This window comes from Coregonus clupeaformis, chromosome 13 (assembly GCF_020615455.1).
Source record: "Coregonus clupeaformis isolate EN_2021a chromosome 13, ASM2061545v1, whole genome shotgun sequence".
NCBI classification, from domain to species: Eukaryota; Metazoa; Chordata; class Actinopteri; order Salmoniformes; family Salmonidae; genus Coregonus; species Coregonus clupeaformis.
In genome coordinates, this window is record NC_059204.1 from 16324660 (window position 1) to 16349544 (window position 24885).

General features: G+C 45.2%; 3 protein-coding genes across 5 annotated transcripts; 1 reads left to right on the forward strand and 2 right to left on the reverse strand.

Moving 5' to 3' along the window:
- Nucleotides 1-272: 272 nt before the first annotated feature.
- LOC121562619 lies at nt 273-14729 on the reverse strand. The gene is made up of 8 exons (XM_045224615.1): nt 14209-14729; nt 3374-3448; nt 3195-3233; nt 2996-3070; nt 2566-2667; nt 2339-2482; nt 2163-2255; nt 273-383 (listed from the first exon to the last, which is right to left on the reverse strand). The coding sequence occupies exons 2-8, from the start codon at nt 3410-3412 to the stop codon at nt 273-275; spliced, it is 603 nt and encodes a 200-aa protein (XP_045080550.1). The 5' UTR covers nt 3413-3448; nt 14209-14729.
- Nucleotides 14730-14860: 131 nt separating this feature from the next.
- On the forward strand, nt 14861-17543 carry LOC123492180 (rhomboid domain-containing protein 2-like). The gene is made up of 5 exons (XM_045224251.1): nt 14861-15140; nt 15528-15932; nt 16174-16321; nt 16569-17019; nt 17486-17543. The coding sequence occupies exons 1-5, from the start codon at nt 14954-14956 to the stop codon at nt 17522-17524; spliced, it is 1230 nt and encodes a 409-aa protein (XP_045080186.1). The 5' UTR covers nt 14861-14953; the 3' UTR covers nt 17525-17543.
- A 58-nt stretch (nt 17544-17601) lies between these two features.
- LOC121566785 lies at nt 17602-24832 on the reverse strand. 3 transcript variants are annotated; one of them, XM_045224259.1, is made up of 8 exons: nt 24176-24832; nt 23832-24085; nt 23622-23696; nt 23189-23293; nt 22962-23105; nt 22786-22878; nt 17825-18362; nt 17602-17693 (listed from the first exon to the last, which is right to left on the reverse strand). In XM_045224259.1, exons 4-7 carry the CDS (start codon nt 23270-23272, stop codon nt 17997-17999), a joined length of 687 nt encoding a protein of 228 aa, XP_045080194.1. In that variant the 5' UTR covers nt 23273-23293; nt 23622-23696; nt 23832-24085; nt 24176-24832; the 3' UTR covers nt 17602-17693; nt 17825-17996. The 3 variants fall into 3 exon arrangements, with proteins under 3 accessions (XP_045080194.1, XP_045080192.1, XP_045080193.1); XM_045224257.1 differs by having other exon boundaries at nt 23189-23696; XM_045224258.1 differs by having other exon boundaries at nt 23622-24085.
- Nucleotides 24833-24885: the final 53 nt, after the last annotated feature.

The following is a 24885-nucleotide window of genomic DNA, read 5'->3' on the forward strand; positions in this document are numbered from 1 at the left end:
TGTCCAAGTCTACTGCCTCAAGATCTCTTTTGCTGCAGTTTCTCTTCATCACTTGGATCAGTGCCCTCAACTTCTCGCCCCTCCTCCCTTTGTCTTCCCTATTCACATCTTCATCCCTCAGTCTTTCCTCCTTCCTCCTCCCCATCCACTTCTCAATCCAGGCTCTGAAGCATCCCTCATTCTTCTTCTGCCTCTCTTGGTTGATGTCCAGACCGTCATTGACCGTCTTCAGGCCTTCCTCCAGGTCAAGCTCTATGGAGGCCAGGTTTTCTTTAATTCTCCTCAGGCTCTCCTCGTTGGTGTTGGTCCACTGTGTCTTCTTGTCCAGCTGCTGCCTGCAGGGCCGGGACAGTAGGGACCACCTCCATCTGGCGTGACACCTTCTTCAGGGCACTCACAGAGGCAGGGAGAGGGATGTTGGGTTTGGTCACAATAATTTGTACAGACATAGAGTCAAACAATTGAGATGTGACACACACTAGTGATGCGCGGGTTGACTCATAACCAGAAGTCCCGCGGTTATATCCACAGGGCGGGGGATTTAGGGTCATGAAATATTGTTGAATAAACAGAAAACAATACCGTATTTTCCGCACTATAAGGCGCACCGGAGTATAAGCCGCAGCAGCTAAATTGAATGATATTGAATGATGTGTACATATATAAGCCGCACTGGACTATAAGCCGCAGGTGTTTTAATGTTTAATTACCATATGTAAGGGTTCGTGCACAGAGGGGATTGTCGGGAAAGAGACAAACTGTCTCGCTCTCGTAATGTCTGTCTGTCTTGCTCTCGTTCTGTCTCTCGTACCACTCTCGGTTCCACTTTTACTTTTGCGCGCTACCTGTATCACTCTTTTCCGGCCCTCCAGCTTTTCCTGCTGGAGCCCGCCGCTAAAGGTGGGGGCGCGGACCGGTCATAGAGCCCATAGAGTTAAAGTTGGTGGACTGTAACCTGTAAAATCCATAGATTTAGGAGGTCTTCTAGTGGCCGTTAGCTGTAAAAATCCATAGATTAGCCGCACCGTTATATAAACCGCAGGGTCGAAAAATGGGGAAAAAGGCGCGGCTTATAGTCCGAAAATTACGGTACATTAAAAAATCCATAAATGTATAATTATTGTGCAAGTTATATCTATAGGCTATTTGGCATTAGTGCGTAAGCCTAAACTTTAGGGCATAACTTGACGCGCGCCAGATAGACTACACACCAATCACCAAACGCTTTAATTCAATAAGAGAAAAGCTACGAAATGGAAAGTTGAAAATAAAGAAGGGACGGCCAGAAAAGTAATGTTTGGAAAATATTTGGTGAAGTGTTAAAAGAGGATGATGGCAGTGCCTATGTTATGTGTGATGATTGTGAGGCACTATAGAAATTCGACAGTCACAAGAGGGGGATTCAAATAGGCCTATGGCACGTCAAGGGAACAAACAGCCTACTGTTCAGATGGGTTAAATGGAAACTGAAATCTGGACACTGACTGTAGATCTTTAACCTCTCACAGTCTTAATGTTAACTCCTGCAGAATTAAGCATTTCTTGCAGTAAAATGATAGGCTACACCAAATGTAGGCTTTATTTTGACACGGGAACAGCAGTGGAGAAATATGATTTCTTTCAGCATCTTGAGGGAATGCGAATGCGCAGCTAGGGACTGCTTTATCAGCATCCTAAAAGCTGATAATATTTCAACCACATAAAATGTGCATCCAAGCCGAACTGAAATCTTATCAGAAACATGTCTGGTCGTTTTCAACCCGTCAAACTGATGTCATTTGGAAATTTTGCACAGAAAATGTTTCCCTTTTTTTTCTTAAGTTATTGCATTTTCTTCTTGATCCCTAAAAGTTTTTGGTTTATTTAGTCTTCTATCTAATTATAGACAAGTTGACTAACAAATAGCCTACCAAAATGTTGGAAGTTATAAGCAGAAACATATCCAAATTAGGCATAAAAAATCCTGCACCCCCTGCGAAGAAATCGTTCTGACGGTGTTCTATATTTGCGGGTTAGGGTCAGGTGCGGGCCTCAGATTTTCACTTTATCACATATAGTCGGGCGGTTGCGGATGGGTTATTAGCAATTGCGGGTGGGTTCGGTTGAACAAACAGCTGACCCGCGCACCACTAACACACACACACACACACGTAAGAGCCTACCAGTCGAGGGTCCTTCAGTGAAGCCCCTTTTCTCAGTGGTTCCTTTGAAGGCCCTGGACTGTCCTCAGCAGAGGCATCATTGCCATTATCACGCTGTGTGTCAGAGAGCTAGTTGGTCATAGTCCATTCTCCACATTCAGTCAAAGAGTTACTCAAATTCATGCTGCAGAACATACCAGAAAGTCTGACTCATCGAAGGAGTGGAGAGAAAGATCGTCGTCCTCTACCATATCCCTCACTTTAAGCCTTGTCACCTTTCCATCCTCCTCATCCTTCACTTTCAGCGGTGGTGTCCTCCTTTCATGATCCTCATCATCAGACTGTGTATCAGAGTCAACTAGTCAGAGACTATTCTCCTTACAGTGATGTCACTCAACAAAGACATGGTGTACAACTGTCTTACCTCAGATTCACAGTCAGTGAAGGAGTAGATAGAGATGTCAGAGTTGGAGGATGAGATCACCCCATCATAATTTCTATCCATCAGCCGAGTCACCCTTCCAGACTGAGGAGACAGACAAAGCCATGTACTTAGGGCAGCCATAGAATACACTGGCATTGACTGTCAAGAAAATGTTGAATATTTAGGCAATCCAACATAGTTGTACAAGTAGTGAGTAATTTATGGGTAATTGAAAATGCAAGTGTATTGAAATGCAATAAATGCAACTCCCATAACATTAGGGATGGGGCTAAAGACTTTCCATACTGTAGGATTCTTTAGCATTTCTAATGAATGATTGTCAATTCAACCAAGCCAACCAAAATGGCCATATGAATCAACAGATTGATCTATCTGTTCTGTCTCTATGGGTACAGCAGAGATGTCTGACCTGGCTAAGAGTCTCTGGATTGATGTCCCATCCATCCCCAGATGTCTGTTCCTGCCCACAGCTCACAATGATTGGCTGTGAACAGTAAAGAAAAAATGTAACACTCTTTTGCTCATTTTGGCCTTGGAAATAAATGATGTAGCTATCAATAAATAATTTAAGTAGCTACTGTTATGTGGTTGATTTGAATGTGACATACAGGCCTTTTGTGGATCTGAGGGGTCTGCACTGAAGTAGACTGTCAAGACAATATTCAATTTCAAATGTGGTTAGATAAGGAGGGATATCTGCACTTGCTTTTATTGTGATAACTGCAGTTTGTACATGCAGCATAACTAATGTTTATGTGTTATTGTTTTCAGGTCAGATTTGACTTACAGGCCTTGGCCTTCTGCGCACTTTGCCTGTTGGCCACATCACAGAATCAGGGGTGTTCACCCTCACTGGATTCAACTGTCAACACAACACTCAATTTAAAAGGTGATAACAAAAACAGAAGATTTTTTAAATATATATATATATATATTTGATATTTACCACATAAGGGCAGCGCCTTAAAGCTCTTTTGATTCTCTCATCATTACGATTAATCTTGCTTTCTGAGGGATACATTTCCATCAATTGATTGGCACAAAACATATCCTGGCACACACACGCATAAAGGGTATGTCCCAAATGGCACCCCAGTGCCCGTATATTGCACTTATTTTGACCTGAGCCCAATGGGCACAGGTCAAAAGTAGTACACTACAGGGTGCCATTTGGGACCAAAGAATGTAAGAGCCTATGTCGTAGTAAATATATAATGTTATAGCTTGGTCTGACTAAAATCTTGTGCATGACCCATCTTGTGTTGGGCCTTTGTATTTAATACAATGCACAAAAGACTTCTATCTTGTCAGCCTTATCAGCAGGTGGCTATGGACAACACCCACGCCATAGGTCTCTCAGTTCTTCCAACTCACGAGTTCTTGCTCTGAGGACACACACACACACACCCACACACACACACACACACACACATCATCACTGATAAACACACACACACACACACACACACACACACACACCACTGAAAAACACACACACACACACACACCACTGTTAAACACACACAAACACACACACACACAAAAACCCCCTTCTCTTAGGCTGAACATCTGAAGACAGAGAACCCGACTCAGAGCCAATGCAACAGTGACACTAGCCTGGAGGTGACCTCGCCCAACTCATCAGGACCAATCAGAAGATCAGAACTACTAGAATCAACCTACTTTATTTTATTGTATAAAATGTCAGCACACAATGTTTAGGGGCTCTCGCTCAGATATCTCCCTACGAGATTGACGAACGGGTCCGTGCACGCTATTTACAGATATCTTTACCTCTGAATAAACTGCCTTATATTATACAATTATCCACCTTGTCCGAAAGTCTCTACTTGGTCTCCGTTCTCCAGTAAACTTGTGATCATCAACAAAATTGGTAGCAGAGGATGGTTTTCTAACTCTGAATTCGGTCCATAAAAGTTGATAGAGACAGGAGACAAGTAAGAGACGGATCAGAAAAATACGGGTGACCTGTTCGCAGGAGCAGCCGGGAATCCAGCTCGCCTCAGGAAACTGATCTAAACGGACGTCAATACAAAGGTAAGCAGAACCTGTTAAAACAAAATCTGCATATTGTATTGTAGGATAAACCAAATTAAGATCAGTAGTACTGAGCGTGAGTATGGATTACCGTTAAATTTATAACATATCTATTATGACTCAAAAGGCATATATGTAAAGATATCTGAATTCTTTAGGTTTTTACTGTTGAAATGTGACTCTAGGTGAGGAGTCTATTTACAGAGGTTGTGGTTCACGAGAGAAGGACCCTTTTATTTTTACTGTTGATATCTGAAATCTTAGGGTTTTTACTGTTGAAATGTGACTCTAAGAGAAGAAGTCTAGTTACAGTGGTTCACAAGCGAAGGACCGACTTTTATTTTCTGTTGAATTGTGGCTTTCTAGTGAGGAGCCTATTTACAGAGGTTTGGTTCACAAGAGATGGACCCTTTTATTTGATCCACAAGAGAAGGATCTGGTGACTTGATAAAAAGATTCAGATAGTCGGGTTGAGTTAATTCCGTGAGAATCCAAGTCCAGAAAAGGTTCTCCCGACTAGACGCCAGTTGAATGGTTTAAACGACTGGGAGTCTCCTTGAGGAGAATCAATAAAATAAAATAAAAATACAAGTTCAGATAGTCGGGCAATGGTTGGCTTGGCACTCAACTAGATGTACTGTGAGGAACTCAAACTGAATTCGTGTGTTGATGTTGATATGTAAATGCAAAATGTAAATGTTGAAAGTGTTAACCTGAATGTTGTGTAAGATTGGCCGTTTCATGAGACTAACTAGTTGATAACTTTTAAGAGGACCACCGAGTCCTATTTTGCCTGTTATGCAGCCGCTGCGCTAAAAGCTGACTTGTACTTTTTTCCCTCTTGTGGTGTTGGTATTTCCTTAGTTCCTAAAATTAAATTGATAATTATTTTGGAAGCACTCGAGTTGGTTAATATATTGTTCCAAAAGGGCGATTCTGATACCTTTTGGGAAAATATATAATAACTCGAATACCTGAAAAACAATAATAACTTTTGCAAAATAATTCCCAAAATTAAATTGATAATTATTTTAGGAGCGCTCGAGTTTGCTAATATATTCTTCCAAAAGGGCGATTCTGATACCTTTTGGGAAAATATATAATAACTCGAATACCTGAAAAACAATAATAACTTTTGCAAATAATTTCTAAAATTAAATTGATAATTATTTTAAGAGCGCTCGAGTTTGCTAATATATTCTTCCAAAAGGGCGATTCTGATACCTTCTGGGAAAATATATAATAACTCGAATACCTGAAAAACAATAATAACTTTTGCAAATAATTCCTAGAATTAGATTGATAATTATTTTAGGAGCGCTTGAGTTTGTTAATATATTCTTCCAAAAGGGCGATTCTGATACCTTTTGGGAAAATATATAATAGCTCGAGTACCTGAAAGACAATAATAACTTTTGAAAAATAATTCCTGGGATTAAATTGATGATTGTTTTGGGAGTCGCTCGGGTTTGTTAATATATTGTTCCAAAAGGGCGATTCTGATACCTTTTGGGAAAATATATAATAATTCGAATAATTGAAAAACAATAATACCTTTTGCAAAATAATTCCTAATAATAAAGTATTGAACATTTTTTGTGTACGAGGGTGGGACATCAGAGATAAGTCTCAGTCAGCGCCAAGAATACATTGCTGGATTCGGCCAGTGACGGGCTAAGTGCACCAAGATAGTCTAAAAACTGTATAACCATGGCAACCACTACCGTCCCAAAACTCAAATTTAATGAATATCTAGATCAAAAAATACAGGATAGAGCGGAGGGAAAGAACAGTATAAGACAGTAAAGAAAGTGTGGGAGGGAGTGAAACTCAAATGGACACAGGCAGGTTACTTTAGCGGGGTGCCCCGTCCAGAGGGCAACTCACCTCTATGGAGAAAGAGCTAGGGGAGGCAGTGAGGGAAGGAACAGAAAGTGAAGTGGAAAGGAATAAGTCTCACTTATTCAAGAAGGAAGGGACTAAACACAGAGAGAGAGCAGAGGCTGAGCTAAGGATAGGTACGTGGGCAATTGAGGAAACACGACGAGCACACCCATACAAGAAACCAGACATGATGGGTGTGGTGATTGAACCCACAACTGAGACAACACCAATAGTGGGGACACAGTCCATGAGTGACATACCAGCGCCCTCAGCACCACTGTATCCGACCCTGCATCAGGAAGCGAAGAGCACACCACCCGCATACACACCCACTCCTCCAACTAACCCTTATAACCCATTCCTAAGTCCTGCAGTGGTACAAGCGCCTGTGTTCGTGGTGCAAGGAGGACACCTAGAGGGGAACATGGCACTAAGACCATACCATTGCTCTTCCAATGGGGCCCTTCCAATTTGAAGCATCAATTCCTATATTGTCCCAACTGTCCAATCAACCTATTAGGAAGGGACCTATTGTGCAAACTAAAATGTTCAATCTACCTTACCGAAAAGGGTGTGGAGGTTTCCATTGATCCCATTACCTCCACACCAGTTCATCCAGTTAGGGTGCTGATGCTACCCATCATCCCAACCCCAGTGCTCTCCTGACCCAAGAAATATACTGGTTGAAGTGCATCGAATCCGGCCAAGGAACCCCTGAGGTTCAATTCAAGTTCAACCAGCTGAGACAACTCATTTACACATTTCACCCATACAAGACTCCTCAAGCTGAAATCCACTGTACACTTAATGTGACTGACAATGATGTCAACCCATATACCGATGACTGGGATGAAAACATGATGCACCTGACACCAACAATCAGATGTTGTACCATAGTGTGTGGACAAGAAGGAGTGGCTGCTCCGGTTATCCTACCTTCCCATTTGAAATCCTGGTACCTACTGGGCGAAGAATCTGCTCCCCATGTTACACTGGCAGTTGGACACGGTTTTGAGGCAAGGAGCCTTGGGCCTATGATCAGAAGAGCATCCAAACTCCAGTGGGAACCCACCCAAACTCCAGGAATAACCAAAGCCACCACTGAGAACATGTGGAGGTTTATGACAGTTGACACAGAGGAACATTGCCTTCCTGAACGTTTGACTCTCCCAAGACACCATGGTAAACCTTACACAGACCACCCCTCATCACAAGCACTGCTTTCCACCGTTGATGAAGGCATATGGACACACACCCCATTTGATGTTGGACAACTACAGGTGGCACCAGTCACCATCACCTTACTCAACCCTGATCAAATTCCTATCTACCGAACACAGTACCGTCTGAAACCTGAACAGACCATGGGGATCAAACCAACCATAGATGGGTTGTTGGGAGCTCGTGTCATATATCGCACTGTGTCTCCATGGAACACACCAATCTTACCAGTCTTGAAAACAGGAGGCGAAACATACCGGATGGTACAAGACTTCCGAGCAGTGAACGACGTCACTGCACCCATTGACCTACCTGTCCCTGACCCTCACATTACACTGAGTAATCTCTCACCAAAACACCAATACTTCACCGTTGTGGATCTGGCTAATGCCTTCTTCAGCATTCCACTGGATGAGGCTTCACAGCCTCTCTTTGCCTTCACATATGAACATCAACAGTATACGTATTCGGTTCTTCCACAGGGTTACAGGTGTTCTCCCGGAATCTTCAATCATATCCTAAAGACACACCTGGCCGAATTGAAAATCCCTGAAGGAGTGATACTCATCCAATATGTAGATGACCTTTTGCTGGGGGCTCCCACATCTGATCTCTGTCTACAAATGACAAAAACCCTACTTGACTTCTTGGCTGTCAAAGGCTACAAGGTCAAAATGAGCAAAGTCCAGTCCTGTCGCAGAACTGTCCTTTTCCTTGGCAGAGAAATCTCAGGAGAAGGTGCTGGTCTCTCGAAATCCCACCGAGATTCCATACTCCATCATCCACGTCCCATCACAGTGTCAGGCATGTTGTCCTTCCTGGGGTTGACAGGGTACAGCCGTACCCACATCCCTGACTACACATCCAGGACTGAACCACTGAGAGAAATAGTGAGAGAAGCAGGACCAAGAAACTTACACTCCTCACTTACCTGGACACCTGAAGCATCAACAGCATTTGCTCTCCTAAAAACCGATCTCTCGGTGGCAGCAGCTCTGACAGCACCCGACTACAAAAACAAATTTCATCTTGATGTTTCTGAAAAGGAGGGGTTCACTTCTTCCATCCTTTTTCAGAAACAAGAGGGGGAGAGAAGAGTACTGATGTATCATTCCTCTAAGTTGGACCATATTGAAGCAGGTCAGACAACATGTTCCAGGTACGTGGCTGCAGTGGCAAAAGCTATTGAAAAAACCGCCCACCTGGTAATGTGCCACAAATTGGAAATCCATACGCACCATGGGGTTGCAGCATATCTGATGAGCAAGGAATTCACGTTCAGCGCTGAAAGAAAGAAAAAAATCCAGAATAAATGCACCCAATCACACATTACTTTTGTCAACACCGACAAAAAACATGGCAGACGCACTCAATGCAGAAGAAGGGTTGGCACACTCCTGCGAAGAGAGGGCGGCACAGGAACTGAAACTGCGACCAGACTTGGGAAACGAACCCCTTACCAATCCTGATCTATGGTTGTACACCGATGGATGCTGCTATAGAGGAGAAGAAGGGAACATAGCAGCATATGCAGTGGTACAGCAGCTTCCAGACGGGTCACACGTGACCCTGGAATCAGACATCATCCCACAACCTGCCTCAGCCCAACTAGCCGAGATCATTGGTTTGACTCAAGCCCTGGAAAAGGCTGAAGGAAAGACTGTGAACATCTACACTGACTCAGCATATGCTCATGGAGCAGTCCATACAGATGGACCACAATGGGTCAGACGTAACTTCACCACAACAGGAAACCTTCCGATCAAACACAAGGCACAAATGGAGAGACTGATAAAAGCAGTCTCACTACCTGAGCAGGTGGCCATCATGAAGTGCAAAGGACATCAGCAACTCAAGAACAAAGTCAGCGAGGAAATGACGCAGCTGACAAAGCAGCCAAGAAAGCTGGGGGCTACACTCCAAGACAGATGGTGCTGCAGACTCAACCAGCTAGAACAGAACTCACAGACCAACACATAAAGGAACTACAATTCACAGCGGGCCCGTATGAGCACTCGGTATGGGGACAGAATGGAGCCACCAAAGGACCTGATGAACTTTGGAGATGCCATGACGGCAGGTTGGTGGCCCCAGCTAATCTCTGTCCCGAGCTGATACGTGAGGCTCATGGGCCCACCCATGAAGGGAAACTCAAAACTTTACAGAAGGTTTCCCATATTTGGTGGCACCCACACATTAAGGACATGACAGACTTGTTTTGTGATGAGTGCAGCATTTGTGGCAGCCACAACCCAAAGAAACCTTTCCAAACACCCATGGGTTCATACCCAGTACCTAATGCATGTTTTCAGGACATTAGCATAGATTACACTGACATGGGGGCTGATAATGTAACTAATGGGAAAAGGTACTTATTGGTAATGGTAGATCGATTCTCCAAATGGGTTGAGGCAATACCAACAGCACGTGAGGATGCTAGGTCAGTTATTAAGTGGCTGCAGACTGAACTCATACCAAGGTATGGGGTTCCAAGACAAATTCGATCCGACAACGGGTCCCATTTCAGTAACCAACACCTGAGACAGGTGGAGGAGAGGTTCGGCATTGTGCACAAGTTTGGGTCAGTGTACCGGCCGCAATCTCAGGGCCTCGTGGAACGCGCCAATCAAACTTTGAAAGCTAAGATAGCCAAGGTATGTGCAGGTTCTAAATTGACGTGGTGGAAGCCCTGCCCCTTGCGTTGATGGCCATGAGGTCCTCACCAGGAGCAGGGACACATCTTTCACCCCATGAAATAATGACCGGAAGAGTTATGCCAGGTCCACCAAGAGAGGGAGGTCATATGCCCCCTCTTGATGTACACCAGATAGGTATGACTGACTATGTAAGGAAATTGACGGAACTGTCTGCAGCTCTCTCCAAACAGATACACAGAGTCTAAGAGGGGGAGCTGACGGGGGATCCAGAACCACTGAAGGTAAAGGTTGGCGACTGGGTAAGGATCAAGGTTCACAAGAGAAAGTGGCAAGATCCCAGGTGGACTGGACCGTGCGAAGTGAAGGAGGTTACTTCACACTCAGTCCAGGTCAAAGGTAAATCAGGCGCACCTTGGCACCACTTGACACATTGTACACCAGCACCAACTCCTTCCAGAACCCTGACTGAAGTCAGAAGTGATTTAATCACATTAAATTCGGATCAAATTCTTGACACCAACACTATCTGAATATGTGGAGGAGACTCCCATCTTCAGATACTGGAGGGGGAAAAACAGAGGAGGGACAGACCACCATGGGAGAGACTGGGGTGCTCTGCTCCACTCCTTGTTTTGCTGATTGTAACTATTGGGGTTACTCTAGGAATCATACTCTGGTCAGTACAGCACATGACACAGACACCCATTACACCCACTAGTAAACCTAACGACACATTCAATGCCACAACCATACGTCCGACCAACCTGCACTCCGACACATTGAGCCCAGATCAGAATGTAAGCCACAGCCACCACGTAAATAAACGACAAGTTGTCTCTAACACCCTTTCCTGTGGGCCCAGACAATTGTATAGAAGCACCACATTATGTATACCCTTTAATGTTACCACTACTGCGACAGTGCCGTGGGTAGACTTCGGAGAACTTACCTACTACCGTGACTGGGACTGGTATATGACAGTGGGGGACACCCATAGCGATTGGACTTGGACAAACTTGGTATGTGAGACTAATTATGACTGGTCCAGTTGCACCTCTACTACATTAGGAAAACAATGGAGGAAACTCTTGACTTTGACAAAAAACTCTAAAGGACTCAAATTTACTATCTATCCTGGTATTGCATTAGGCTGCCAGGACTTTAGACTTGCTCCTTATGTAAGCTGTACCACTGCACCAGTCCATTGGAATGTTCGAATTTGTCATATTAATAACACAAAAGCACAGGCTATTAATGAAAATGGTAATAAGAATAATTCTATTATTTTACTTGCAGCACCGCCTACTCTTGACGGTGCTATCCTTACAGCTACAGGGGTCTCGGGACTTACGAATAATTGGGTATTATTGGCTGAGGAGGCGGGCAAGGCCACCCACCAGAGTTGTGTGGTTTGTATGGGGGCACGGCCATTGCTTCGCATTATCCCTGCCGCCATTACGCCAGAATGCTTCCTGTCTGTCATGAAACATGACAACCCTTCCGCCAATTGTACACTATGGGACGTAGTTCATCCCTTGGTTACTAAAGCAACTAAGAAACCAATTTTTTCCTATCAGGTGGCTAGAGCTAACTTTACCTGTGTTAATCTCACGAAAGGTCTACCATTGTTGGGTATGGTACCTGTTGGATGGTGTCGGTTTATCTATACGCCTAATGCTGAGTTTAAACCTGTTTCCAGGGCTGATGTCTGGTGGTGGTGTGGAGGCGTTCGTCTGTTTGATGGACTGCCTGGAAATGCCACAGGCACCTGTGCACTAGTCTCTCTTTGCTACCAATTTCTGTGTATCCAACAGGTGTTCAGGAGCTGGTGACCCATGTGTCTGACTTAATTCCTACCAGGACCAGGCGCGCTGTGGGCCCTACTCATGGGGACCCAACCTACATTGATGCAATTGGGGTCCCTAGGGGGTACCAGATGAGTATAAATTGATTGACCAAGTAGCCGCAGGTTTTGAATCTTCATTTTGCTGGTGGTGCCACGATTAATAAAAATGTTGACAGAATCAATTATGTCCATTTTAATGTTCAAAAATTAGGCAATTGGACACAACAAGGTTTTGAGGCGGTGCATGGCCAGTTGGCTGCGACCTCTCTCATGGCTTTCCAAAAATCGTATTGCTGTCGACATGCTCCTGGCTGAAAAAGGAGGAGTATGTGCTATGTTTGGTGAACAATGTTGTACCTTTATTCCCAACAATACAGCCACAGATGGCAGCTTGACTGTCGCCCTGGAAGGGTTACGAACTCTTAATGGCAAAATGAAGAGCCACTCAGGGGTGGATACTTCAATGTGGGACTCTTGGATGGATGCGTTTGGTAAATATAAAACGCTTGTTTCTTCTATACTTGTATCCATCTCTGTTTTTGCTGCAATTCTAGTGCTTTGTGGATGCTGTTGCATTCCATGCATACGGACGCTGACAACCAGGATTATAACCACCGCTATTGATCCACATCCTGCAGATAACGGTCAGATGTTTCCTTTGCTTGCTATTGACGATGCTGACCAAGGATATCTGGATGATGAATAGCATTTAAGCTTTTGTCATGTCTCTTGTGAGACGTGAAGAGGGGGAATGTAAAACTTTATCTTCTGATAAAGTTTTCCCTATTTTGCCAATTGCAGCATTTAAGCTTTTGTCACGTCTCTTGTGAGACGTGAAGAGGGGGAATGTAAAACTTTATCTTCTGATAAAGTTTTCCCTATTTTGCCAATTGCAGCTTTAAGCTTTTTGTCACGTCTCTTGTGAGACGTGAAGAGGGGGAATGTAAAACTTTATCTTCTGATAAAGTTTTCCCTATTTTGCCAATTGCACTATTAAGCTTGTGTCACGTCTCTTGTGAGACGTGAAGAGGGGAATGTAAAACTTTATCTTCTGATAAAGTTTTCCCTATTTTGCCAAATTGCAGCATTTAAGCTTTATGTCACGTCTCTTGTGAGACGTGAAGAGGGGGAATCAAAACTTTATCTTCTGATAAAGTTTTCCCTATTTTGCCAATTACACTGTTAGCTTGTGTCACGTCTTAAGTTTTCCTTCTTTACTGTTACTTGGTCACGTCTCTGGGGAGACGTGAAGAGAGGGATTTGTCGTAGTAAATATATAATGTTATAGCTTGGTCTGACTAAAATCTTGTGCATGACCCATCTTGTGTTGGGCCTTTGTATTTAATACAATGCACAAAAGACTTCTATCTTGTCAGCCTTATCAGCAGGTGGCTATGGACAACACCCACGCCATAGGTCTCTCAGTTCTTCCAACTCACGAGTTCTTGCTCTGAGGACACACACACACACACCCCACACACACACACACACACACATCATCACTGATAAACACACACACACACACACACACACACACACCACTGAAAAAACACACACACACACACACACACCACTGTTAAACACACACAAACACACACACACACAAAAACCCCCTTCTCTTAGGCTGAACATCTGAAGACAGAGAACCCGACTCAGAGCCAATGCAACAGTGACACTAGCCTGGAGGTGACCTCGCCCAACTCATCAGGACCAATCAGAAGATCAGAACTACTAGAATCAACCTACTTTATTTTATTGTATAAAATGTCAGCACACAATGTTTAGGGGCTCTCGCTCAGATATCTCCCTACGAGATTGACGAACGGGTCCGTGCACGCTATTTACAGATATCTTTACCTCTGAATAAACTGCCTTATATTATACAATTATCCACCTTGTCCGAAAGTCTCTACTTGGTCTCCGTTCTCCAGTAAACTTGTGATCATCAACACCTACCAGACGTTCTAAACTCCAAGGACGGGTCTATCCAACCGTTTCCAATCGTAGTATTTATTCTCTGCACAGTGTCAGCTAGGGCAGACTATGCACCTGAAACAACCTGACTGAAGAAAGCGATTGTACTGATGATATCAAAGCTGAACACAGTTTATGTAGTGAATTTATGCTTGGTTACGTCACAATAGGTCACAGTTTTATGGGCGCGCATAATACGTCACAGGAAAGGCTTGTATGGGACTGGACTGGTGGTATCTCCCCCTGGTCGTAATTTATAACTGTCAAATAAAATCTATCTAGCTATCTAACTCAAATGGCTGTTGAGGACTCTTTGATCATCACATTTGAGGCACATGTCAGCAGGTGGCAGTGTCTTCAAATGCAGCACTTGATGATCTGAGCAACAGTTGAGCAACTTTGTGGTTGTGACGAATCCAAATGCGGAAGTCCAGTACATTTGTTTTTGCTTAGCAAGCTTTCCCGCCTATTTCTACAATTCATCTTCTTAAACTCGGATTTTAAACTTATGCCCAACCTTAAATTAAGACCAAAAAGCCTATTTTTGTTTTCATTAATTTTTACGATATAGCCTATTTGTACTTTGTGGCTGTGTTATCTAGTGGGAACCTCTAGCTAGCTAGCTACAATCTGGCTAAAGTGTTGCGCAATATTGGAGGAAAAGTTGATTGATTATTGTGCTTGATTATCCAAGTACTAGTTTGACAAATATGCATTGGGCATCAAAATGATATCCCGAATAATTTTAAAACATATGGTTCAGAGGTTCAAGAGTTTTACTCCTGAGTTCAGGCTCACGAGTGGGATTGTTACTGTCATTATAGTATCATTTGTTTTGTTTACTGTCACTACATATTTCGGTTTATCAGAGGATGTCTTCAGTCTTGGAACGACAGTTTTTGGCAATGGGCATGGTAAGTTAGCTAGGAGGGTCTGAGTGAATCAACAGTTATATATGCTCAGTAGCTACTTTGTATGAGAGTGTTGTAACGTTAGCTAGCTTGCTAGAATGGTGGTCCTCTGTAGCTCAGCTGGTAGAGCACGGCGCTTGTAACGCCAAGATAGTGGGTTCGATCCCCGGGACCACCCATACACAAAAATGTATGCACGCATGACTGTAAGTCGCTTTGGATAAAAGCGTCTGCTAAATGGCATATTATTATTATTATTATTAAAACTTTAGCTAATGTAACAGATGGTGCCAGTAGGCTACAGCAGCAGAATACAGCACAACACACCAGTGCAGCTTATGTCTGTCAACCCTATAATTTATGTTTTAATAATTTCCTCTTCCTTTGCAGTGCACAAGCTCATCACATACTCCTTCCACCACAAGACAGTGACCCAGCTACTCCTCAGTATTGGGGTTCTGGTGCCCCTCTGTGGAGGCATTGAGAAGAGTGTGGGCACTGTTCGGTTCCTCCTCATGTTTCTGCTGCTCTCTATCAGCACAGGGGTGTTGTACACCATACTGGGTCTGCTACTGTTTGGTGCATCTGCCCAGAACCAGGTGGAGGGGTTCATTCCAGTGTCCCTCTCCCTTATGGGTATGGCCACAGTGCACTCCCGTATGGTTAAGGGCTTTCTTTTCGGGGTCACTGTACCCATGTTAGCCCTGCCCTGGCTGTTTCTGTTCATCATAACACTTTTGGTCCCACACACTGTCTTCCTTTGCAATGCCATCGCCATCATCGCAGGGGGGATCTGTATCCTTACTCCAACCTCATTGTGGTTCAAAATAACTGATACACTCCTCTGCAGTATGTCACAGCTTTATAAGTGTGCTTAGTAGTGTAGTTAAGTGGTAATAGGTTATAGGTGTTAATAATAATAATAATAATAGGTGTTGTATATGAATCCTGCTGCTGAACATTATGGCATGTTTGTTTAGAAAAAATCTTGCATCACTGCGTCACACATTCTCCTTAACTTGCACTGGTGAAACAGACGGAAAGGGCTGGCTCTCACTTCTGGACATGTCCGATGCCAGGGCATCAGTGCTGGACAAGAAGATGCCTTTCAGGCTGCTGAGGAACATTGGTGTCCTGTATGTCCCTGCATCAACAGAGGAGAGAAGGAAGACGGTCCACCCACCGTGAGTACTGAGAAAGCACCAGACATATCATTTATCAGACAAGACAAGAGGTCATTAAATAACAATTACTGTGTGCAAGCCAGAGCACATAATGTACTACAGTATAATGAGGTGCAGTTATAATTGATGATCCTCAGCTGTAATTTAATACTGTACAATAGGCACCTAGTGGTCCCCCATGATTAGATAGAGAATCACTGGTATAGATAGGCTCTCTGAAATCTGTCCACGTTCTCATTGATTGCAGAATCATTCCAACCCCAGGCTCCTACCCAGTCCAAGCCTACGCTCCAGTGTCCTTTACCTCCAACCTACAGGCTACCGAGACCACACCAAAGACATTTGAAGGCTGGGCCCACTCCTACTATACACAGGGGAGCCCTGTTCAGCTCTCAGGTTATTACGGACACAACCATGGATATGGCCTCAAGCATAGCTTTGGGCCAAGTCACGGACATAGTCACGAACATGGACACAGCTGCAGCCACAGCCAAGGTCATGGACATAGTCACGAACACAGCTTCGGCCATGGACTCAGTCATGGGCATGCATCTGCCTCTCAAACCAGCAGTCACTGGGCTCCAGTGGCTCAACATCCACATTCTCAACATTCCCACCTTAGTCCACTGTCTGTGTCTGTCAGTGCCCCCCAGAGTTTCACAGCAAAAATGCCGGAGTCACTGCCAGAATCTGTGATGGTGTCAAGGTTGAGTGTAGAGGCTTCGTACTAACGTCTTTAGTGAAGACAAAAAAGAACAAGCCAAACACGGCTAAATACAACCTGGCAGGCAAGCGAACTTTACGCACACCGGTAAAGTACAAAGTAAAGGCACACACTGTGTGGAACTCTCTTCAAAAACAACACAGAGAGAATAAACGAACTAGCATCCCAAAATGACACGAACAAAACAACAAACGATAACGTGACGTCCAAAGGTGCAAAACACAAACCTACACAGGAAGAAGATCCCACCAACACTGTGGGAAAACTGGCTGCTTAAGTATGGTGCCCAATCAGAGACAACAAGCAACAGCTGATACCCGTTGCCTCTGATTGAGAACCACACTGGCCAACATAGAAATACTAAACTAGAACGAAAACAAACGAAAACTCACACCCTGGCTCAACATACTAGAGTCCCCAGAGCCAGGGCGTGACAGATGGTTCACCCAGGAGCACCTGTGTCTTCACTGACAGACTGATGACTTCAATCCGTAACGGCAAAACTCGCTATAGCTCGATTGAAATTTAAAGGCAATGTTCTGGAGAGGGCAGGGCCCGTAGGGCTTCAGCCAGGGTCCAGGGTGCTGAGGTCACAAGAGGAGAAAGGCAAGTCTGGCCAGGCACAGGACCAGAGACTTTCCCTGGGCTCTGTAATACCAGAAACAACAAACAAACTGTCAGGACAGTGCTATGTTATACACAATCTCTAGATATACTGTATAACTAATCTATAAATACATTAGATACATGACTACACTCAATAAGTAAGAGTAACTTACAAAGCGCTGGACTTCATACTTCTTTTTTTCAAGCTTGAGGAGCCTGTTCTTGGCTATGCTGGTCTTCATTTCTGCCATGCTCTCTACCATTTCGGCCATCTCTCCAGTGCATTTCTTGAAAGCCACTTTCAACCTTTCCAAGTCATTCAGCCAACTGTCCAGGTCTACTGCCTCAAGATCTCATTTTGCTGCAGTTTCTCTTCATCACTTGGATCAGTGCCCTCAACTTCTCACCCCTCCTCCCTTTGTCTTCCCTATTCCCATCTTCATCCCTCAGTCTTTCCTCCTTCCTCCTCCCCATCCATTTCTCAATCCAGGCTCTGAAGCATCCCTCATTCTTCTTCTGCCTCTCTTGGTTGATGTCCAGACCGTCATTGACCGTCTTCAGGCCTTCCTCCAGGTCAAGCTCTATGGAGGCCAGGTTTTCTTTAATTCTCCTCAGGCTCTCCTCGTTGGTGTTGGTCCACTGTGTCTTCTTGTCCAGCTGCTGCCTGCAGGGCCGGACAGTAGGGACCACCTCCATCTGGCGTGACACCTTCTTCAGGGCACTCACAGAGGCAGGGAGAGGGATGTTGGGTTTGGTCACAATAATTTGTACAGACATAGAGTCAAACAATTGAGATGTGACACACACTAGTGATGCGCGGGTTGACTCATAACCAGAAGTCCCGCGGTTATATCCACAGGGCGGGGGATTTAGGGTCATGAAATATTGTTGAATAAACAGAAAACAATACCGTATTTTCCGCACTATAAGGCGCACCGGAGTATAAGCCGCAGCAGCTAAATTGAATGATATTGAATGATGTGTACATATATAAGCCGCACTGGACTATAAGCCGCAGGTGTTTTAATGTTTAATTACCATATGTAAGGGATCGTGCACAGAGGGGATAGTCGGGAAAGAGACAATCTGTCTCGCTCTCGTAATGTCTGTCTGTCTTGCTCTCGTTCTGTCTCTCGTACCACTCTCGGTTCCACTTTTACTTTTGCGCGCTACCTGTATCACTCTTTTCCGGCCCTCCAGCTTTTCCTGCTGGAGCCCGCTGCTTAAAGGTGGGGGGCGCGGACTGGTCATAGAGCCCATAGAGTTAAAGTTGGTGGACTGTAACCTGTAAAATCCATAGATTTAGGAGGTCTTCTAGTGGCCGTTAGCTGTAAAAATCCATAGATTAGCTGCACCGTTATATAAGCCGCAGGGTCGAAAAATTGGAAAAAAGGCGCGGCTTATAGTCAGAAAATTACGGTACATTAAAAAATCCATAAATGTATAATTATTGTGCAAGTTATATCTATAGGCTATTTGGCATTAGTGCGTAAGCCTAAACTTTAGGGCATAACTTGACGCGCGCCAGATAGACTACATGTCACGGTCGTCTATGTCGTCTAAGTATGACCAAGGCGCAGCGTGTCCAAGAAACATGACTTTATTAATTAAACGTATCGAACTACAAAACAAAAGACGACTCAATGAAGTCCACGGTACACTGACCGAAACGGAACAAAAACCCACAACCCACATGAGAACACAAACAGTTTAAATATGGCTCCCAATCAGAGATAACGAGCCGACAGCTGACACTCGTTACCTCCGATTGGGAGTCACCCGACACTACAAAACTCACCCAAAACACAACCAAACGAATACACCCTATACAACAAAACCCCACAACAAAACCCAACAAAACAAATACACCCCTGGCTCAAATACAAAAGTCCCGGAGCCAGAGTGTCACAGTACCCCCTAAAGGTGCGACCTCCGGGCGCACCAGCATACAGTCTAGGGAGGGTCTGGGTGGGCGTCTGTCCACGGTGGCGGTTCTGGCCCTGGTCGTGGTCCCCACCCCACCTTAGTCACCACCCGCTTCCCTAGCCTCCTCCACATGACCACCCTCCAACTTACCCCACCTGGATTTAGGGGCAGCACCGGGCTAAGAGGCAGCACCAGGATAAGGGGCAGCACCGGGCTAAGGGACAGCATCGGGCTAAGGGACAGCACCGGACTCAATGGCGGATCCTGGCTGGCTGGCTCTGGCGGATCCTTGCTGGACGGCTCTGGCGGATCCTGGCTGGACGGCTCATGGCTGGCTGAAAGATCTGGCTGCTCATGGCTGGCTGACGGATCTGGCTGCTCATGGCTGGCTGACGGATCTGGCTGCTCGCGGCTGGCTGACGGATCTGGCTGCTCATGGCTGGCTGACGGATCTGGCTGCTCATGGCTGGCTGACGGATCTGGCTGCTCATGGCTGGCCGACGGATCTGGCTGCTCATGGCTGGCTGACGGATCTGGCTGCTCGTGGCTGGCTGACGGATCTGGCTGCTCATGGCTGGCTGACGGATCTGGCTGCTCATGGCTGGCGGAAGGCTCTGGCTGATCCTGTCTGGCGGAAGGCTCTGGCTGATCCTGTCTGGCGGAAGGCTCTAGCGGCTCCCGGTCTGGCGGACGGCTTTGAAGGCTCATGGCAGACGGGCGGCTTTGCAGGCTCAGTACAGATGGCCAGTTCAAGCGCCTTAGGGCAGACGGGCAGTTCAGGCCCCGTTGGGCAGAGCGGCAGACTCTGGCCGTCTGAGGCGCACCGTAGGCCTGGTGCGTGGTGCCGGAACTGGAGGTACCGGGCTGAGGACACGCATCTCAGGGCTAGTGCGGGGAGAAGCAACAGGGCATGCTGGACCCTGGGGGACGCACATAAGGCCTAGTGCGGAGAGCAGGAACAGGGCATGCTGGACCCTGGGGACGCACATAAGGCCCTAGTGCGGAGAGCAGCAACAGGACGCACAGGACTCGGGGAACACACAGGAGGCTTGGTGCGTGGTGTAGGCACTGGTGGGAAAAGGCTGGAGACACGCACCATACAGCTAGTGCGTGGAGGAGACACAGGGCTCTGCAGACGTACAGGAAGCCTAGTGCGTGGTGTAGGCACTGGTGGTACTGGGCTGGAGCGGGGAGGTGGCGCCGGAAATACCGGACCGTGCAGGCTTACTGGCCCCCTTGAGCACTGAGCCTGCCCAACCTTACCCGGGTTGATGCTCCCCGTCGCCCGACCAGTACGGGGAGGTGGAATAACCCGCACCGGCCTATGTGGGCGAACCGGGACACCATGCGTAAGGCTGGTGCCATGTAAGCCGGCCCGAGGAGACGCACTGGTGGCCAGATGCGTTGGGCCGGCTTCATGACATCCGGCTCAACGCTCAATCTAGCCCGGCCGATACGTGGAGCTGGAATGTACCGAACCGGGCTATGCCTGCGTACAGGAGACACCATGCGCTCTACTGCGTAACACGGTGTCTGCCCGTACTCTCGCTCTCCACGGTAAGTCCAGGGAGTAGGCGCAGGTCTCCTACCTGACTTCGCCACACTCCCTTTAAGCCCCCCCCCAAGAAATTTTTGGGTAGTACCCACGGGCTTCCAGCCTTGACTCCGTGCTGCCTCCTCATACCGCCTCCTCTCGGCTTTATCTGCCTCCAGCTCTTCACGAGGGCGGCGATATTCTCCCGGTTGTGCCCAAGGACCCTTTCCATCCAGTATCTCCTCCCATGTCCATGAATCCTTGATAGGCGTCCATAAATCCTGTGTAGGTAGGTCCTGTTGCCGCTTGACACGCTGCTTGGTCCTTTTACGGTGGGTTTTTCTGTCACGGTCGTCTATGTCGTCTAAGTATGACCAAGGCGCAGCGTGTCCAAGAAACATGACTTTATTAATTAAACGTATCGAACTACAAAACAAAAGACGACTCAATGAAGTCCACGGTACACTGACCGAAACGGAACAAAAACCCACAACCCACATGAGAACACAAACAGTTTAAATATGGCTCCCAATCAGAGATAACGAGCCGACAGCTGACACTCGTTACCTCCGATTGGGAGTCACCCGACACTACAAAACTCACCCAAAACACAACCAAACGAATACACCTTATACAACAAAACCCCACAACAAAACCCAACAAAACAAATACACCCTGGCTCAAATACAAAAGTCCCGGAGCCAGAGTGTCACACTACACACCAATCACCAAACGCTTTAATTCAATAAGAGAAAAGCTACGAAATGGAAAGTTGAAAATAAAGAAGGGACGGCCAGAAAAGTAATGTTTGGAAAATATTTGGTGAAGTGTTAAAAGAGGATGATGGCAGTGCCTATGTTATGTGTGAATATTTGTGAGGCACTATAGAAATTCGACAGTCACAAGAGGGGGATTCAAATAGGCCTATGGCACGTCAAGGGAACAAACAGCCTACTGTTCAGATGGGTTAAATGGAAACTGAAATCTGGACACTGACTGTAGATCTTTAACCTCTCACAGTCTTAATATTAACTCCTGCAGAATTAAGCATTTCTTGCAGTAAAATGATAGGCTACACCAAATGTAGGCTTTATTTTGACACGGGAACAGCAGTGGAGAAATATGATTTCTTTCAGCATCTTGAGGGAATGCGAATGCGCAGCTAGGGACTGCTTTATCAGCATCCTAAAAGCTGATAATATTTCAACCACATAAAATGTGCATCCAAGCCGAACTGAAATCTTATCAGAAACATGTCTGGTCGTTTTCAACCCGTCAAACTGATGTCATTTGGAAATTTTGCACAGAAAATGTTTCCCTTTTTTTCTTAAGTTATTGCATTTTCTTCTTGATCCCTAAAAGTTTTTGGTTTATTTAGTCTTCTATCTAATTATAGACAAGTTGACTAACAAATAGCCTACCAAAATGTTGGAAGTTATAAGCAGAAACATATCCAAATTAGGCATAAAAAAATCCTGCACCCCCTGCTAAGAAATCGTTCTGACGGTGTTCTATATTTGCGGGTTAGGGTCAGGTGCGGGCCTCAGATTTTCACTTTATCACATATAGTCGGGCGGTTGCGGATGGGTTATTAGCAATTGCGGGTGGGTTCGGTTGAACAAACAGCTGACCCGCGCACCACTAACACACACACACACACACGTAAAAGCCTACCAGTCGAGGGTCCTTCAGTGAAGCCCCTTTTCTCAGTGGTTCCTTTGAAGGCCCTGGACTGTCCTCAGCAGAGGCATCATTGCCATTATCACGCTGTGTGTCAGAGAGCTAGTTGGTCATAGTCCATTCTCCACATTCAGTCAAAGAGTTACTGAAATACATGCTGCAGAACATACCAGAAAGTCTGACTCATCGAAGGAGTGGAGAGAAAGATCGTCGTCCTCTACCATATCCCTCACTTTAAGCCTTGTCACCTTTCCATCCTCCTCATCCTTCACTTTCAGCGGTGGTGTCCTCCTTTCATGATCCTCATCATCAGACTGTGTATCAGAGTCAACTAGTCAGAGACTATTCTCCTTACAGTGATGTCACTCAACAAAGACATGGTGTACAACTGTCTTACCTCAGATTCACAGTCAGTGAAGGAGTAGATAGAGATGTCATCAGAGTTGGAGGATGAGATCACCACATCATAATTTCTATCCATCAGCCGAGTCACCCTTCCAGACTGAGGAGACAGACAAAGCCATGTACTTAGGGCAGCCATAGAATACACTGGCATTGACTGTCAAGAAAATGTTGAATATTTAGGCAATCCAACATAGTTGTACAAGTAGTGAGTAATTTATGGGTAATTGAAAATGCAAGTGTATTGAAATGCAATAAATGCAACTCCCATAACATTAGGGATGGGGCTAAAGACTTTCCATACTGTAGGATTCTTTAGCATTTCTAATGAATGATTGTCAATTCAACCAAGCCAACCAAAATGGCCATATGAATCAACAGATTGATCTATCTGTTCTGTCTCTATGGGAACAGCAGAGATGTCTGACCTGGCTAAGAGTCTCTGGATTGATGTCCCATCCATCCCCAGATGTCTGTTCCTGCCCACAGCTCACAATGATTGGCTGTGAACAGTAAAGAAAAAATGTAACACTCTTTTGCTCATTTTGGCCTTGGAAATAACTTGGAAATAAATGATGTAGCTATCAATAAATAATTTAAGTAGCTACTGTTATGTGGTTGATTTGAATGTGACATACAGGCCTTTTGTGGATCTGAGGGGTCTGCACTGAAGTAGACTGTCAAGACAATATTCAATTTCAAATGTGGTTAGATAAGGAGGGATATCTGCACTTGCTTTTATTGTGATAACTGCAGTTTGTACATGCAGCATAACTAATGTTTATGTGTTATTGTTTTCAAGTCAGATTTGGCTTACAGGCCTTGGTCTTCTGCGCACTTTGCCGGTTGGCCACATCACAGAATCAGGGGTGTTCACCCTCACTGGATTCAACTGTCAACACAACACACAATTTAAAAGGTGATAATAAAAACAGAATATTTTTTAAATATATATATATATATATATATATTTGATATTTACCACATAAGGGCGGCGCCTTAAAGCTCTTTTGATTCTCTCATCATTACGATTCATCTTGCTTTCTGAGGGATACATTTCCATCAATTGATTGGCACAAAACATATCCTGGCACACACACGCATAAAGGGCATGTCCCAAATGGCACCCCAGTGCCCATATATTGCACTTATTTTGACCTGAGCCCAATGGGCACAGGTCAAAAGTAGTACACTACAGGGTGCCATTTGGGACCAAAGAATGTAAGAGCCTACCAGACGTTCTAAACTCCAAATCACCTTGTGCAGTGCGCACGGGTCTATCCAACCGTTTCCAATCGTAGTATTTATACTTTGCACAGTGTCAGCTAGGGCAGACTATGCACCTGAAACAACCTGACTGAAGAAAGCGATTGTACTGATGATATCAAAGCTGAACACAGTTTATGTAGTGAATTTATGCTTGGTTACGTCACAATAGGTCACAGTTTCATGGCCGCGCATAATACGTCACAGGAAAGGCTTGTATGGGACTGGACTGGTGGTATCTCCCCCTGGTCGTAATTTATAACTGTCAAATAAAATCTATCTAGCTATCTAACTCAAATGGCTGTTGAGGACTCTTTGATCATCACATTTGAGGCACATGTCAGCAGGTGGCAGTGTCTTCAAATGCAGCACTTGATGATTTGTGCAACAGTTGAGGAACTTTGTGGTTGTGACGAATCCAAATGC